Raw genomic sequence first — 15,079 nt, forward strand, 5'->3', positions numbered from 1 at the left:
AAAAAAAAAGTCACACACACAAAAATACTCCTTTTTAGCCCTTTTAATGCTTAAATCTGAATTCTATTTTATCTGATTTGAATATCTGATATTAATATGCCTCCTTGCTTCTTTTGCTGCATTTATCTGGTATATTAGTTTCTCTTCTTTGACTTTCAACTTCTTGTGTTGTTCTAGTTTGAGTCTCTCATAAATAGTAAACATATAGCTGATTTTTTAAAAACCTACTGTGAAAATCTCACTTAATAAATGAATATATCTCACTCAAATTTATTGTGTACTGATATGTTCAGATTGTACTGATATGTTCCTGTCAAATTGTTTTCTGTTTTCTATTTACCCTGTTTTTTATTGTTTACTCTTTGTCACTTTCCTGGCATTTGTTGGACTAAGTCCTTTTTGTTTTATGTTAACCTAATGCTTTAGAAGTTATGTAGCCTATAAATGGCTAATATAATTTTTTTTGAATTTTTGTATTTTATTTAACTTATTTTTTTATACAGCAGGTTCTTATTAGTTATCCATTTTATACATGTTAGTGTATATATGTTAATCCCAATCTCCCAATTCATGACACCAACACTTTCCCCCCTTGGTGTCCATACATTTGTTCTCTACATCTGTGTCTCTATTTCTGCCCTGCAAACCAGTTCATCTGTACCATTTTTCTAGGTTCCACATATATGCGTTAATATACGATATTTGTTTTTCTCTTTCTGACTTACTTCACCCTGTATGACAGTCTCTAGATCCATCCACGTCTCTACAAATGACCCAATTTCATTCCTTTTTATGGCTGAGTAATATTCCATTGTATATATGTACCACATCTTCTTTATCCATTCATCTGTCGATGGCCATTTAGGTTGCTTCCATGACCTGGCTATTGTAAATAGTGCTGCAGTGAACATTGGGGTGCATGTGTCTTTTTGAATTATGGTTTTCTCTGGGTATATGCCCAGTAGTGGGATTGCTGGGTCATATGGTAATTCTATTTTTAGTTTTTTAAGGAACCTCCATACTGTTCTCCATAGTAGCTGTACCAATTTACATTCCTACCAACAGTGTAAGAGGGTTCCCTTTCCTCCACACCCTCTCCAGCATTTGTTCTTTGTAGATTTTCTGATGATGCCCATTCTAACTGGTGTGAGGTGATACCTCATTGTAGTTTTGATTTGCATTTCTCTAATAATTAGTGATGTTGAGCAGCTTTTCATGTGCTTCTTGGTCATCTGTATGTCTTCTTTGGAGAGATGTCTATTTAGGTCTTCTGGCCATTTTTGGATTGGGTTGTTTGTTTTTTTAATATTGAGCTGAATGAGCTGTTTATATATTTTGGAGGTTAATCCATTGTCCGATGATTCATTTGCAAATATTTTCTCCCATTCTGTGGGTTGTCTTTTTGTCTTGTTTATGGTTTCCTTTGCTGTGCAAAAGCTTTGAAGTTTCATTAGGTTCCATTTGTTTATTTTTGGTTTTATTTACATTACTCTAGGAGGTAGATCAAAAAAGATCTTGCTGTGATTTATGTCAGAGTGTTCTTCCTATGTTTTCCTCTAAGAGTTTTACACTGCCCGGTCTTACATTTAGGTCTCTAATCCATTTTCAGTTTATTTTTGTGTACGGTGTTAGGGAGTGTTCTAATTTCATTCTTTTACAAGTAGCTGTCCAGTTTTCCCAGCACCAATTATTGAAGAGACTGGCTTTTCCCCATTGTATATCCTTGCCTCCTTTGTCATAGATTAGTTGACCATAGGTGCGTGGGTTTATCTCTGGGCTTTCTATCCAGTTCCCTTGATCTATATTTCTGTTTTTGTGCCAGTACCATATTGTTTTGATTACTGTAGCTTTGTAGTATAGTCTGAAGTCAGGGAGTCTGATTCCTCCAGCTCCGTTTTTTTCCCTCAAGACTGCTTCGGCTATTCGGGGTCTTTTGTGTCTCCATACAAATTTTAAGATACTTTGTTCTACTTCTGTGAAAAATGCCATTGGTAATTTGATAGGGATTGCACTGAATCTGTGGATTGCTTTGGGTAGTATAGTCATTTCCACAATATTGATTCTTCCAATCCAAGAACATGGTATATCTCTCCATCTGTTGGTATCATCTTTAGTTTCTTTCATCAATGTCTTATAGTTTTCTGCATACAGGTCTTTTGTATCCTTAGGTAGGTTTATTCCTAGGTATTTTATTCTTTTTGTTGCAAAGGTAAATGGGAGTGTTTCCTTAATTTCTATTTCAGATATTTCATCATTAGTGTATAGGAATGCAAGAGATGTCTGTGCATTAATTTTGTATCCTGCAACTTTACCAAATTCATTGATTAGCTCTAGTAGTTTTCTGGTGGCATCTTTAGGATTCTCTATGTATAGTATCATATCATCTGCAAACAGTGACAATTTTACTTCTTCTTTTCCAATTTGTATTCCTTTTATTTCTTTTTCTTCTCTGATTGCCGTGGCTAGGATTTCCAAGACTATGTTGAATAAAAGTGGTACGAGTGGACATCCTTCTCTTGTTCCTGATCTTAGAGGAAATGCTTTCAGTTTTTCACCATTGAGAATGATGTTTGCTGTGGGTTTGTCGTATATGGCCTTTATTATGTTGAAGTAGATTCCCTCTATGCCCACTTTCTGGAGAGTTTTTATCATAAATGGGTGTTGAATTTTGTCAAAAGCTTTTTCTGCATCTGTTGAGGTGATCATATGGTTTTTATTCTTCAGTTTATTAGTATGGTGTATCACATTGACTGATTTAAGTATATTGAAGAATCCTTGCATCCCTGGGATAAATCCCACTTGTTCATGGTGTATGATCCTTTTAATGTGTTGCTGGATTCTGTTTGCTAGTATTTTGTTGAGGATTTCTGCACCTATATTCACCAGTGATAGTGGTCTGTAATTTTCTTTTTTTGTAGTATCTTTGTCTGGTTTTGGTATCAGGGTGATGGTGGCCTCACAGAATGAGTTTGGGAGTTTTCCTTCCTCTGCAATTTTTTGGAAGAGTTTGAGAAGGATGGGTGTTAGCTCTTCTCTAAATGTTTGATAGAATTCACCTGTGAAGCCGTCTGGTCCTGGACTTTAGTTTGTTGGAAGATTTTTAATGACAGTTTCAATTTCATTACTTGTGATTGGTCTGTTCATATTTTCTGTTTCTTCCTGGTTCAGTCTTGGAAGGTTATACCTTAGTAAGAATTTGTCCATTTCTTCCAGGTTGTCCATTTTATTGGCATAGAGTTGCTTGTAGTAGTCTCTTAAGATGCTTTGTATTTCTGCAGTGTCTGTTGTAACTTCTCCTTTTTCATTTCTAATTTTATTGGCTTGAGTCCTCTCCCTCTTTTTCTTGATGAGTCTGGCTATGGTTTATCAATTTTGTTTATCTTCTCAAAGAACCAGCCTTTAGTTTTATTGATCTTTGCTATTGTTTTCTTTGTTTCTATTTCATTTATTTCTGCTCTGATCTTTATAATTTCTTTCCTTCTGCTAACTTTGGGTTTTGTTTGTTCTTTCTCTAGTTCCTTTAGGTGTAAGGTTAGATTGTTTATTTGAGATTTTTCTTGTTTCTTGAGGTAGGCTTCTATAGCTATAAACTTCCCTCTTAGAACTGCTTTTGCTGCATCGCATAGGTTCTGGATCGTCGTGTTTTCATTGTCATTTGTCTCTACGTATTTTCTGATTTCCTCTCTGATTTCTTCAGTGATCTCTTGGTTATTTAGTAATGTATTGTTTAGCCTCCATGTGTTTGTGTTTTTTATGTTTTTCCCCTGTAATTCATTTCTAATCTCATAGCGTTGTGGTCAGAAAAGATGCTTGATATGATTTCAATTTTCTTAAGTTTACTGAGGCTTGATTCGTGACCCAAGGTGTGATCTATCCTGGAGAATGTTCCGTGAGCACTTGAGAAGAAAGTGTAATCTGCTGTTTTTGAATGGAATGTCCTATAAATATCAATTAAATCTATCTGGTCTATTGTGTCATTTAAAGTTTGTGTTTCCTTATTTATTTTCATTTTGGATTATCTGTCCATGGGTGTAAGTGAGATGTTAAAGTCCCCCACTATTATTGTGTTACTGTTGATTTCCTCTTTTATAGCTGTTAGCAGTTGCCTTATGTATTGAGGTGCTCCTATGTTGGGTGCATATATATTTATAATTGTTATATCTTCTTCTTGGATTGATCCCTTGATCATTACGTAGTGTCTTTCCTTGTCTCTTGTAACATTCTTTATTTTAAAGTCTATTTTATCTGATATGAGTATTGCTACTCCAGCTTTCTTTTGATTTCCATTTGCATGGAATATCTTTTTCCATCCCCTCACTTTCAGTCTGTATGTGTCCCTAGGTCTGAAGTGGGTCTCTTGTAGACAGCATATATATGGGTCTTGTTTTTGTATCCATTCAGCAAGCCTGTGTCTTTTTGTTGTAGCATTTAATCCATTCACGTTTAAGGTAATTATTGATATGTATGTTCCTATGACCATTTTCTTAAATGTTTTGGGTTTGTTTTTGTAGGTCCTTTTCTTCTCTGTGTTTCCCACTTAGAAAAGTTCCTTTAGCATTTGTTGTAGAGTTGGTTTGGTGGTGCTGAATTCTCTTAGCTTTTGCTTGTCTGCAAAGCTTTTGATTTCTCCCTTGAATCTGAATGAGATCCTTGCTGGCTAGAGTAATCTTGATTTTAGGTTCTTCCCTTTCATCACTTTAAATATGTCATGCCACTCCCTTCTGGCTTGTAGAGTCTCTGCTGAGAAATCAGCTGTTAACCTTATGGGAGTTCACGTGTATGTTATTTGTCGTTTTTCCCTTGCTGCTTTCAATAATTTTTCTTTGTCTTTAATTTTTACAATTTGATTAATATGTGTCTCGGCGTGTTTCTCCTTGGGTTTATCCTGCCTGGGACTCTCTGTGCTTCCTGGACTTGGGTGGCTATTTCCTTTCCCATGTTAGGGAACTTTTCGTCTATAATCTCTTCAAATATTTTCTCAGGTCCTTTCTCTCTCTATTCTCCTTCTGGGACCCCTATAATGGAAATGTTGTTGTGTTTAATGTTGTCCCCGAGGTCTCTTTGGCTGTCTTCATTTCGTTTCATTCTTTTTCTTTATTCTGTTCCGCAGCAGTGAATTCCACCATTCTGTCTTCCAGGTCAGTTATCCGTTCTTCTGCCTCAGTTATTCTGCTATTGATTCCTTCTAGTGTATTTTTCATTTCAGTTATCGTATTGTTCATCTGTGTTTGTTTCTTCTTTAATCCTTCTAGGTGTTTGTTCTTTAATTCCTCTAGGTCTTTGTTAAACATTTCTTGCATCTTCTCGATCTTTGCCTTCATTCTTTTTCCGAGGTCCTGGATCATCTTCACTATCATTACTCTGAATTCTTTTTCTGGAAGGTTTCCTATCTCCACTTCATTTAGTTGTTTTTCTGGGGTTTTATCTTGTTCCTTCATCTGGTACATAGCCCTCTGCCTTTTCATCTTGTCTATCTTTCTGTGAATGTGGTTTTTGTTCCACAGGCTGCAGGAATGTAGTTCTTCTTGCTTCTGCTGTCTGCCCTCTGGTCTAATCTAATTTCTTTAACACACATATTTACCCTTAAAGTTTTCTATTAACATTAAGAGTTACCCAAGATCTATATCCTCACTCCAAGCAAGTTAAGAACTTTGGCAGTATTTTAATTCCTTCTTCTTCTCTTCTTGTCAGTCTCCCTCTGTACCTCTCAAATTGAGGTCATCTGGGCTTTAATTCCAATTTTTTATTAAAAATTTTCAATAATCAATACTTTTTTCAGTCTGAACTACAAGCTTTACTTTTTTCCTTGCTCACTCCTCTTTCTTGAATCTATCATACTCCTCTTGGATTAATTTCCAGGTATACATCTTCTAGTAATTCTTTCAGAGAGCATTCAGAGGTAGTAAACTTTCTGAACCCTGTGTGTCTGAAAATTTTTATTTTTCCCCAATACTTGAATGATATTTGACTGGAAGAGAATGTTATGTTCCAAATAATTTTCTCTCAGAACATTAAAATAACTGCCTCATTTTATAAAATTATGCTTAGTGTTACTAAGGAAAGTATTATACAGTGAATCTCATCTAGAAGCTTTTAGCATTTCCTCTTTTATCTGCATTCTAAAGTTTCTCCCTGATGGTCTAGGACTGGATATTTTTCCATCCACCTTGCTAAACATTTTCATTCATAGGAACTATGTCTTTTTCTTTCTTCTTCTTTTTTAAGTCTTGTGGACTTGTCTTCAATTATATTTTTGAATATTTCATTCTACATATTCCCTCTGACCCTTCCTCCTTTTGGAATTCCTATTATTTCTAATGTTAGAAGTGCCAATCTCCCCCCCTACACTTTAAATTTCTTTTTCTTACATCTAATAACCCTAAGTTTTGGAAAGATTTCAAGACTCAAATTTCCAGCTCATTAATTTGTTCTTCAGCTATGCTTATGCTCATATTCAGAGGGAAAAAATCCATTAAATTTGTTTCAACAATCATATATTTTCATTTCTCACATCTCTATTTTTTCCTCACAAAATCTGTTTTAATTTCACAAATGCAGTATGTTCTCTTATCTCTCTGAGGGTATCAATTATACTTCTTATAAAATCTCCATTTGTTTATTCTGCTACTTCTATTTTCTCAGCTCTTAGTTCTCTAGTTTGATGAATTTTTTTTAATGGAGTGGATTTTCCTCAGATTTGATGATTCTAGATCATTTGCTTAGATTTGTATCTGCTATTCTTCCTTAGTTTTGGTGTAAAAATGCCCACCAATGGGAGCAGATGTGTCCTTGGGTGAGTGGTACCATAGGGGTTCTTGAGGTTTCCAGTTACCTGGCATTGCCCTGCTTCTCCATTGCAAGTGTCCGCATTCACTGCTTGTTCCTAGGGGCAGACATGCCTGCACAGAAGTGTGTGTAGTCAAAGACTCATCTACTTAGCAATCCCGACAGCAGGACCCCAGAGACCCATCTGATTCCTGTGTCCAGTACCTAGGACCCTTTTGTAGTGTCTCATTCAATATATGTTTTGGGTTATAGTTTCCTCCTTCCAACAGATCCTTTTCTTCTCTCTCTTTCTCTCTCTCTCTCCTTTCTTTTTCTTTTGTGCAACACTTCATAATTCCTGACTCAATTAGGGCACACTTTCTTGTCATTATAGATTCATTTGCTTGTTTTCTGTAGTTTCCAAGGATTTGGGGCAGGTAGGGAAGACTAGAGCATGCTGTGTTGATTCAGTAGTCTAATATTCAATTATACAGCCATAAAAAATAATGAGATAATGCCATTTGCAGCAACATGGATGGACCTAGAGATTATTACACTAAGTGAAGTAAGTCAAAGACAAATGTCATATGATATAACCTATATGTGGAAGCTAAAAAAATGATACAAATGAACTTATTTACAAAACAGAAATAGACTCAAAGACATAGAAAACAAACTTATGGTTACCAAAGGGGAAAGGTGGGGAGGGATAAATTAGGAGTTTGGGATTAGCAGGTACAAAATACTATATAGAGAGACTTCCCTGGTGGTCCAGTGGTTGAGACTTTGCCCGCCACTGCAGGGAGTGTGGGTTCAGTCCCTAGTTGGGGAGCTAAGATCCCACATGCCTTGTGGCCAAAAAACCAAACCATAAAACAGAAACAATATTGTAACAAATTCAATAAAGACTTTAAAAATGGTCCACATCAAAAAAATCTTTAAAAAATACTATATATAGAATAGATAAACAATAAGGTCCTACTGTATAGCAGAGGGAACTATATTCAATATCTTGTAATAACCTATAATGGAAAAGAATCTGGAAAAAGAAAAAGAAAAAAAAAAGGATCTGAAAAAAGAATATATATATACATATATATATATGTATAAATGAATCACTTTGCTGTACACCTGAACCTAATACAACATTGTAAATCAACTACACTTCAAAAAAATAGTTTAATATTCATTACATGTGTGGAGCTTCTCTAACATGAATACTTTGGTGACAGCAAAAAAACAGATATTTTTTAAAGTTATCTTAATAGTTAAAAACATACAATGTTTTCATTTGGGATGAAAGACAAGTATACAAATTCCATATTCTAGTAATGTGTTTTTCTACAAAGCCCGCTCCCACCCAAAGACAGCCTCAGATGGGTGAGATATGGTAGTTGCTAACTAAATGATGTGTTTGTGAGGTTAAGCCAAAGTTCAGAAAGGCTCACATAAATTAACAATGTATCTATTTAAGTTTCTCTCTTGCTGAAGTAACAGATGTGTCTTCTTTAGGAAAAAGAAAAGGAACTTTAAAATCCCACTTAAAATAAACCTATCAACATACAGCTTTATGATGTAAAAGGCAAACAGCTTTTGCATCCTTGTGATCTGAGATCAAATAATTTGACTCAAATGGAAAGAAAACAGGAATATTTGGAAAGTGGGTTCCAAAAAAGTCATAATGACACTGGCTTTTTTTTCTTGCCATTCATATGAAATGTTTTGAAGCTATTATTAGAGAGGACTGCATACTCTTTTTTCTCTCTCATAATTCTTATGGGAGAAAAATATAGTTAAACAAGATGAAAATATTATATCCATATTAATAATTTAATTTTTCTCTCTTAAAAGAAAGTGACCTCAAAGCTACAATCCAATCAATTTAATTGGTCACTCTTGAATTGAGTGGGGATTTACCACCTACGTTTTATGTCTATTTTAGCAGGTGAGCTTCTGATGATAAATTCTGTGGGTGGTGATGGTTGAGGGGAGGAATGAGACAAATATTCAGTAAATCTGCCTGATAAAACACAGCAAGAATTTCACTACCAAGTTCCTAATCTGTGTTTCTTTGTCAGCTTGTACCAAGAATTTCACTACCAAGTTCCTAATCTGTGTTTCTTTGTCAGCTCGTACCCTAGGTAAAAATGCTTCACGTTAATTTGATTGTCACAGGATTTTTTCCCTGGAGCTTTGATTGTAAATTATTATAACAGCTTTCTTTCTCAGATCAATAAAGCATCTTTTGGGAGTGGGTGGATGTGGAGAGGGGGCACACACACACACATTCACATACAATGCTATGGATTAAAGCGGCATTTTACCATCATCCCAAAACAGAGAAAATACTAAATAGTCTCATTATCCTTTTATACCTTTTTTAATAATATAATGCCAATGTGGATAAATGGTTCACCAGATGAGAGCATAAATGAGGTAGTTCTGAGGGGGGCGGTGTGGTCTGATATCCTAGGGGAAAAGCTACAAATAAACCTAAGGGGAAAAGCTACAAATAAACCTAAGGTGTGGTTGCTAGAATAATTAAGCTGCTTTTAGAATTTAGGTGAATTAATTGTGTTCTAATTAGAGTGGCACAGGTGCTTTTGTCAAGCACATTATTCTACATTATTGGAACAGAAATCTGGTGACAATGTCACACAGCCTGAAAGTATCGGCCTCTTATCTGTGACCAAAACCTGATATATCTCAGTACTGAGAAGTGGCCAAAGAAACCACCTGAGTCACTGAGCGAATGGAATTTGCTCTGATGTTCCTCTGTATCTGTGCTGAATTTAGCTCTTTTTTTAAGCATAAATACTTTTAGTTCATTTTGTTTGTTTTGGGAGATGAGTATTTTGGTTTAGCCACAAATTCTCACATCAGTAGTACTCTGAGATAGCAGAATGTCTGATCTGTTAATTGGAATATATTTTTTGCCAGCTATTTTTCTGGACTAGTACATTAATTTTCTAAAATATGCTTGGTTTCTTCTAATATCAAAACTATTCCTTTCTAAGCTTAATTCATAAAGGGTTTTTTTGTGTGTTTGTACTAAGTCTCCACTAATGTTAGTAGCAGAGAGCTGTATGGATCATTAATCCATCCAGTAAGCATTCTTTTGTTCTTTTATAGATGCTTTTTGATACTACAACAAGCTAAAACAAAGAAGAGGGCATTCTAGGAGAGGGAATATGTGGATATGAAGGGCATAGGTAAAAATAAATTGTATCTCTTCCCAAAAGAATAAGAGGACATTAGGACTTCGAGGAAAGAGATAGCTTGGTAACTAGCTAGCCAGCTAGCTACATAAATAACAGGAAAGGGTTTACGTATGTTATCAGAATGGTACCACTGGAGACTTGTGTTTCTTTCTCTGCTTTAGTGGGATGGAGACTGGGTATCTGGACAACACTGTGGCATCATTTGTGTTCCTAGAGGATGTAGGTCTCACTGAAGAAAATGACCTACAACTGCTGCATAGGTGGTATTAGCTTGGAGAGGTGAAGGAGTGGAGGTCACGAGTCTCTGGTGCTTCAAAATTTGGGACCCTCTCATAGGCAGTTAAGCTCCATCATCAGGAAGGGGATTTGCATTGGTCTTTTATATCAGGAGTCAGAAGGAAAGAACTGATACGGTGATGTAAAGCTGGTGATGGATCTTTTACCTCTAGAAGGTAGGTAAAGAAGACTTGGCATGCATTGTCAAAGTTCTAGACCCCATCAAAGCCCATGGGTCTGTGAGGGGAGTGGAATGAGCCTTATGTAGTATAAGGGTTACAAAGGAAAGCAGCCAGGTTCCTGGGGAGATCCTGGACACGAGAAAGAGGAACAATGGTTGCTGGTGCCTCAAGGAGACACCACAGCCACACTGGACATGGGACTTCAAGGGTCACAGGAACCTTGAAAAAGAAGGGCTCTGTGGACTGAAGGGCTTGAACATTACTGCTAGGCTTGGAAAGGTCAGTAGTGCACCCTGGAGGGGAGGGGGGGGTCCCTCAAAGTGTCAATCTCCTTCAGAGGCTTCCCACAGCTGGACTTCCCTGAGGCGGGGAAGAGCAGGGCTGGGTCAGCTGCTGTAGAAATCTAGCTTTCAACAGTGAGAGACCCTGATGTGGCAGCAGAATGTCAAGCAGCAGTAGCAGTGGCTTAGGCTGCTGGTCAGATTTCCCTCTTATTGGGTCCCAGTGCAGTTTCTGGGCAATGCATAGGAAGTGGGGAACCCAAGAGGTCATCAATAGTGGCCTTCTCGCCCCTCAGACACTTAGAATCCCATCCAATTTTGACTGAATTTGTTGAGATCAGAGGGACGTGACTACCTCAAATGTTGTGTTCTGGAAAAGTTCCTCGTAGTTAAGCATTAAATTATTGCTATCTCATATCCATCATGAAATTACACTTTATGTTAATTTCATTCATCTTCATCATAGTCTTAGAAAACATACACTAAATAGCAGTAAGGGCCTGGTGTTATGATTACAATTGTATACTGCAAAAAAAAAAAAAAAAAAAAGCCAGGTGCAAACCAGAGAATTTCTAGAATTTCCTTCCAATTCATACTACCTTATGAATATTGTTTCTCTGAACCTATTAATTTTTTTCAACTTGAATTTCTGAAAGTGCTACTCAATTAATAGGAAATATCTTAGGGCCACTGGACCCAGAAGAAGGCACACAGCTCAGAATGGCCAGAAAATACTACCACCAAACCATCCTCATTGTTTCAACCTCAACCCCATATTCTTTCTTTAAAAATCTCTCAGGGACTTCCCTGGTGGTCCAGTGGTTAAGAATCCCCCTTCCAATGCAGGGGACGCAGGTTTGATCCCTGGTCAGGGAACTAAGATCCCACATGCTGCTAGGGCAACTAAGCCCACACGCCACAACTAGAGAGCCTGCACACTACAACTAGAGAGCCCGTGTGCCACAACTACAGAGTCCACGCACTCTGGAGCCCGCACGCCACAACTAAGAGAAGCCCACACACCTCTACTAAGACCCGACGCAGCCAAAAATAAAAAAATTTTAAAATACTAAAAAAAAAAAAATCTCTCAAAGATTAAATTTTACCCCCTAAAACAATTTTTACAGATCACAGCCACACTCCACTGAAAATCAGGTAACAGCATCTATAAATCTCAGACCCCAGGAAGACAACTGAAAGTCTCAATATAAAAGTAGTGGAAAGATTTTATGTTCTATACGCATTGAAAAATAAAACACCTTTTCCCAGTAAAAGCTGAATAAACAAAGACGAGATATAAGTGATTCAACTGAAGTTAAAAGGTATTTGCAATCACAAAAATTAGTATGCATAAAAATAGTTGATAACTTAATAAAGAATGTTGAAGATAAGTGTACCCCTTCTGGCTTGTCTATGATAAGGATCACCAGTATTAAGTATGCTTTTGCTATTTAACAATATGCATTTAAAATATTCCCAGTGGAATAAATGTAAGTGCTATACACAGCATGGGAGATAACAATTACTTACCCTGTAGGCTGGCTCTCAAATTCTTCTGACCACTGCGCTTGAATATCCTCTGTAGAAAGATCTACATCCCGGGTGGTGGCAAAATTGAACTCACTGCCTTCATTTCCATGGAAATAAATGGAGTTTCCATCAGACTGACAGCTATGCTGTAGATAAAAAGAGAGCATGGGGTGTCTGTTGAATTGGTTTTGTAGCTATATCTGTCTTACTCATGTATAATTAGAGTTTTTAGGAAAGTCATTATGTTATTCCCTCTATGGTAGACTCCGAAATCAAAAGAAATTGTTACCTCTTTTTTTTTTGGTCTTGTTTAATTCAATTACAGTTTCTCTCTAGCTTATTAAGTTATCACAAAAAAGGAGTCAAGAGGCCATTTGAGCTTTGCCACCTCGGCCTTCAGTATGAAACAAGAATATTTTAATTGGAATAATTTCCCATCTTTACCACAGTCCTTGTTGTGGGAATTAAGTGTGACAATGACTTGTCATATATTTTCAATACTGTGGTTACAGGCTAAATCACACTGACCTTTTCAATATTCTATATATTTCTGGCTTGCCATTCAAGCCTTTCACAATTTGTCTATAAATGGGATATGAGCCGAATAGCTTGCTAATCAAAACATGGAATACAGAAAAGGTCAAAGTAATCCCTGATATGATCGTATATTCTCAGCCAGCTTTTGAGTAAAAGTGTCTGACCAGACCTAGGAAGTGCATGATGTCCCCGATGAGGAGCTCGTAAACAACAAACTTTGTTATTCTCCAAAAGAACACCAGGCTTACAAAGAATAAAGAAAAATAATTTTTTGTGATGCTTTTTTTTAAAAAAAATTAATTAATTCATTCATTCATTCATAGCTGTGTTGGGTCTTCGTTTCTGCGCGAGGGCTTTCTCTAGTTGCGGAAAGTGGGGGCCACTCTTCATCGCGGTGCGCAGGCCTCTCACTATCGCGGCCTCTCTCGTTGCGGAGCACAGGCTCCAGACGCGCAGGCTCAGTAATTGTGGCTCACGGGCTTAATTGCTCCGCGGCATGTGGGATCTTCCCCGACCAGGGCTCGAACCCGTGTCCCCTGCATTGGCAGGCAGACTCTCAGACACTGCGCCACCAGGGAAGCCCCAGTGATGCTTTTTTTTTAACCTACATTTTTTCAGCTTAAAATGAATAGTCGAAGGCAAGATCCAACTCTGGAGCTGAGTAAACTGAGTATTTAGTTTTTAAAAATATGATAAGTTTTTGCATTAATCATTTTTTGGTAATGTCACTCATAGAGAAATGCTAATAAATGAAAGACCAAACATTCTTTTAAGTTTTATATACTCTTAAAATAGGAATGAAGAAAAATAACTGGACAGAGAGTATCAGTTGGGCCCAGTGACTGTAGGTTCTGCAGGGCAGGGATCACGTCCCTGTATTCCAGGTTTCAGCACAGTGCTTGGCATATGGTAGGAATTCAAAAATATTTGTTGAATAATTCAATAAATGAATACATGAATGATATGGTTATGCCTTTCAGGTAATTAACTAATCTGTTATGGAGAACTCATGATGCAGTAAGCACTAAGGAAGGTCCTGGAGGGAAGGGGTTTATAAGAGTATAATAATATCTAATCTTTGCTCTAAAAAATTACAGTCTAGTTGATATTTATCAAAGGCAGCATATGGAAAGTGCTAATGAGTGAAGGAAGGTAGGAATCACTGTGTCCAGGGCTGGTCTAGATGAGCAGGCTTCATGTATTGAAGAGCAGGTCTTCAATTGGCTTTAAAGGACTGAGAAAAATCAAGTTGGGTGACAAATTTGAATAAGTTACATAGCTGATAAGTAGGCATAATTTTGAGAATTAGACTGGAGCCTGACTGTAAAGGATCTTAAATGGTAGTCTAAGAGATCTCTGCAATATGCCATTAGCAGTGATGTTCTAAAACAGAGCAGTGATGTGTGCAAAGAAATGTTTTATGACTATTAAACTAATTACGGCAGGTAAAATCAATGGGGAGGGAAATCAGACTTCTATACTGAAAGAGTAAAAAAGCTTCCAGAAGCTTCCAGAAGTTCAAGAGAATTGGAGCATATGATCTTGGGGGAGTCATTTCACAGCACTAAGATGTAAGGCATACCCACTGGGCCTGCCATCAGCTTAGATAATACTGTAGTGTGTGGCAGGCTTCACCTGCCTGAGGCTCTTCTTCACACCACAATGAGTACAGATTATTCACAGATGTTATATTGAGCTCATTATATATGATCCTTAACCCACATACATTGATCAAAACTAGGATTCAGTTTATTTAGACAATATATTTTAGAAGTTTCACTACAAAAAGAAAAGTTGTAACTACGTGAAGTGATGGATATGTTAACTAACATTATTGTGGTAATTATTCTGCATTAAATACATCTATCAAAAAAACCCAAAAAACAAAACAGTAAATAGAAACTGTCAAGCAATGACAAACCCAAGGATCCTCTACTACTATGCACTCTGTGAAGATAATGAATGCTAACTAGAATAACAAAGATTACTTTCCTAATAATAAATCCACCGAGCTCTAAATAGTGGTTTTCACAGTTATCTTCCCATTCTGGAATCCTGAACAACTATGGCTTATGTTTATTTAGAATTAATATAAGGACTCTGACACTGATGCAAATGACATTAGGTCACTGTCCAAGGAAAAGGCATATATGAAATATCTATACATGTGAAAACAGAATAATCTATATTACAATTTAAAAGGATATATTTGTGTAATGAAAAGAGTGACTTGCTTAACATAAAATCTTGGTCGTATCTGGCTAAACATCAATTTAATTATTTCCAT

At 36.7% G+C, this 15,079-nt stretch overlaps 1 protein-coding gene across 3 annotated transcripts in view; it reads right to left on the minus strand.

The window, feature by feature from the left end:
* The window catches only part of RELN (reelin), a 531,612-nt gene that overhangs the window by 191,662 nt on the left and 324,871 nt on the right, over positions 1-15,079 (minus strand). For all 3 annotated transcript variants that reach the window (XM_036863169.1, XM_036863168.1, XM_036863166.1), the window contains exon 11: positions 12,256-12,401. In XM_036863169.1, the coding sequence (XP_036719064.1) occupies positions 12,256-12,401 (146 nt within the window). The remainder of the gene's footprint in view (positions 1-12,255; positions 12,402-15,079) is intronic.

Source organism: Balaenoptera musculus, chromosome 9, assembly GCF_009873245.2.
Source record: "Balaenoptera musculus isolate JJ_BM4_2016_0621 chromosome 9, mBalMus1.pri.v3, whole genome shotgun sequence".
Classification (NCBI taxonomy): domain Eukaryota; kingdom Metazoa; phylum Chordata; class Mammalia; order Artiodactyla; family Balaenopteridae; genus Balaenoptera; species Balaenoptera musculus.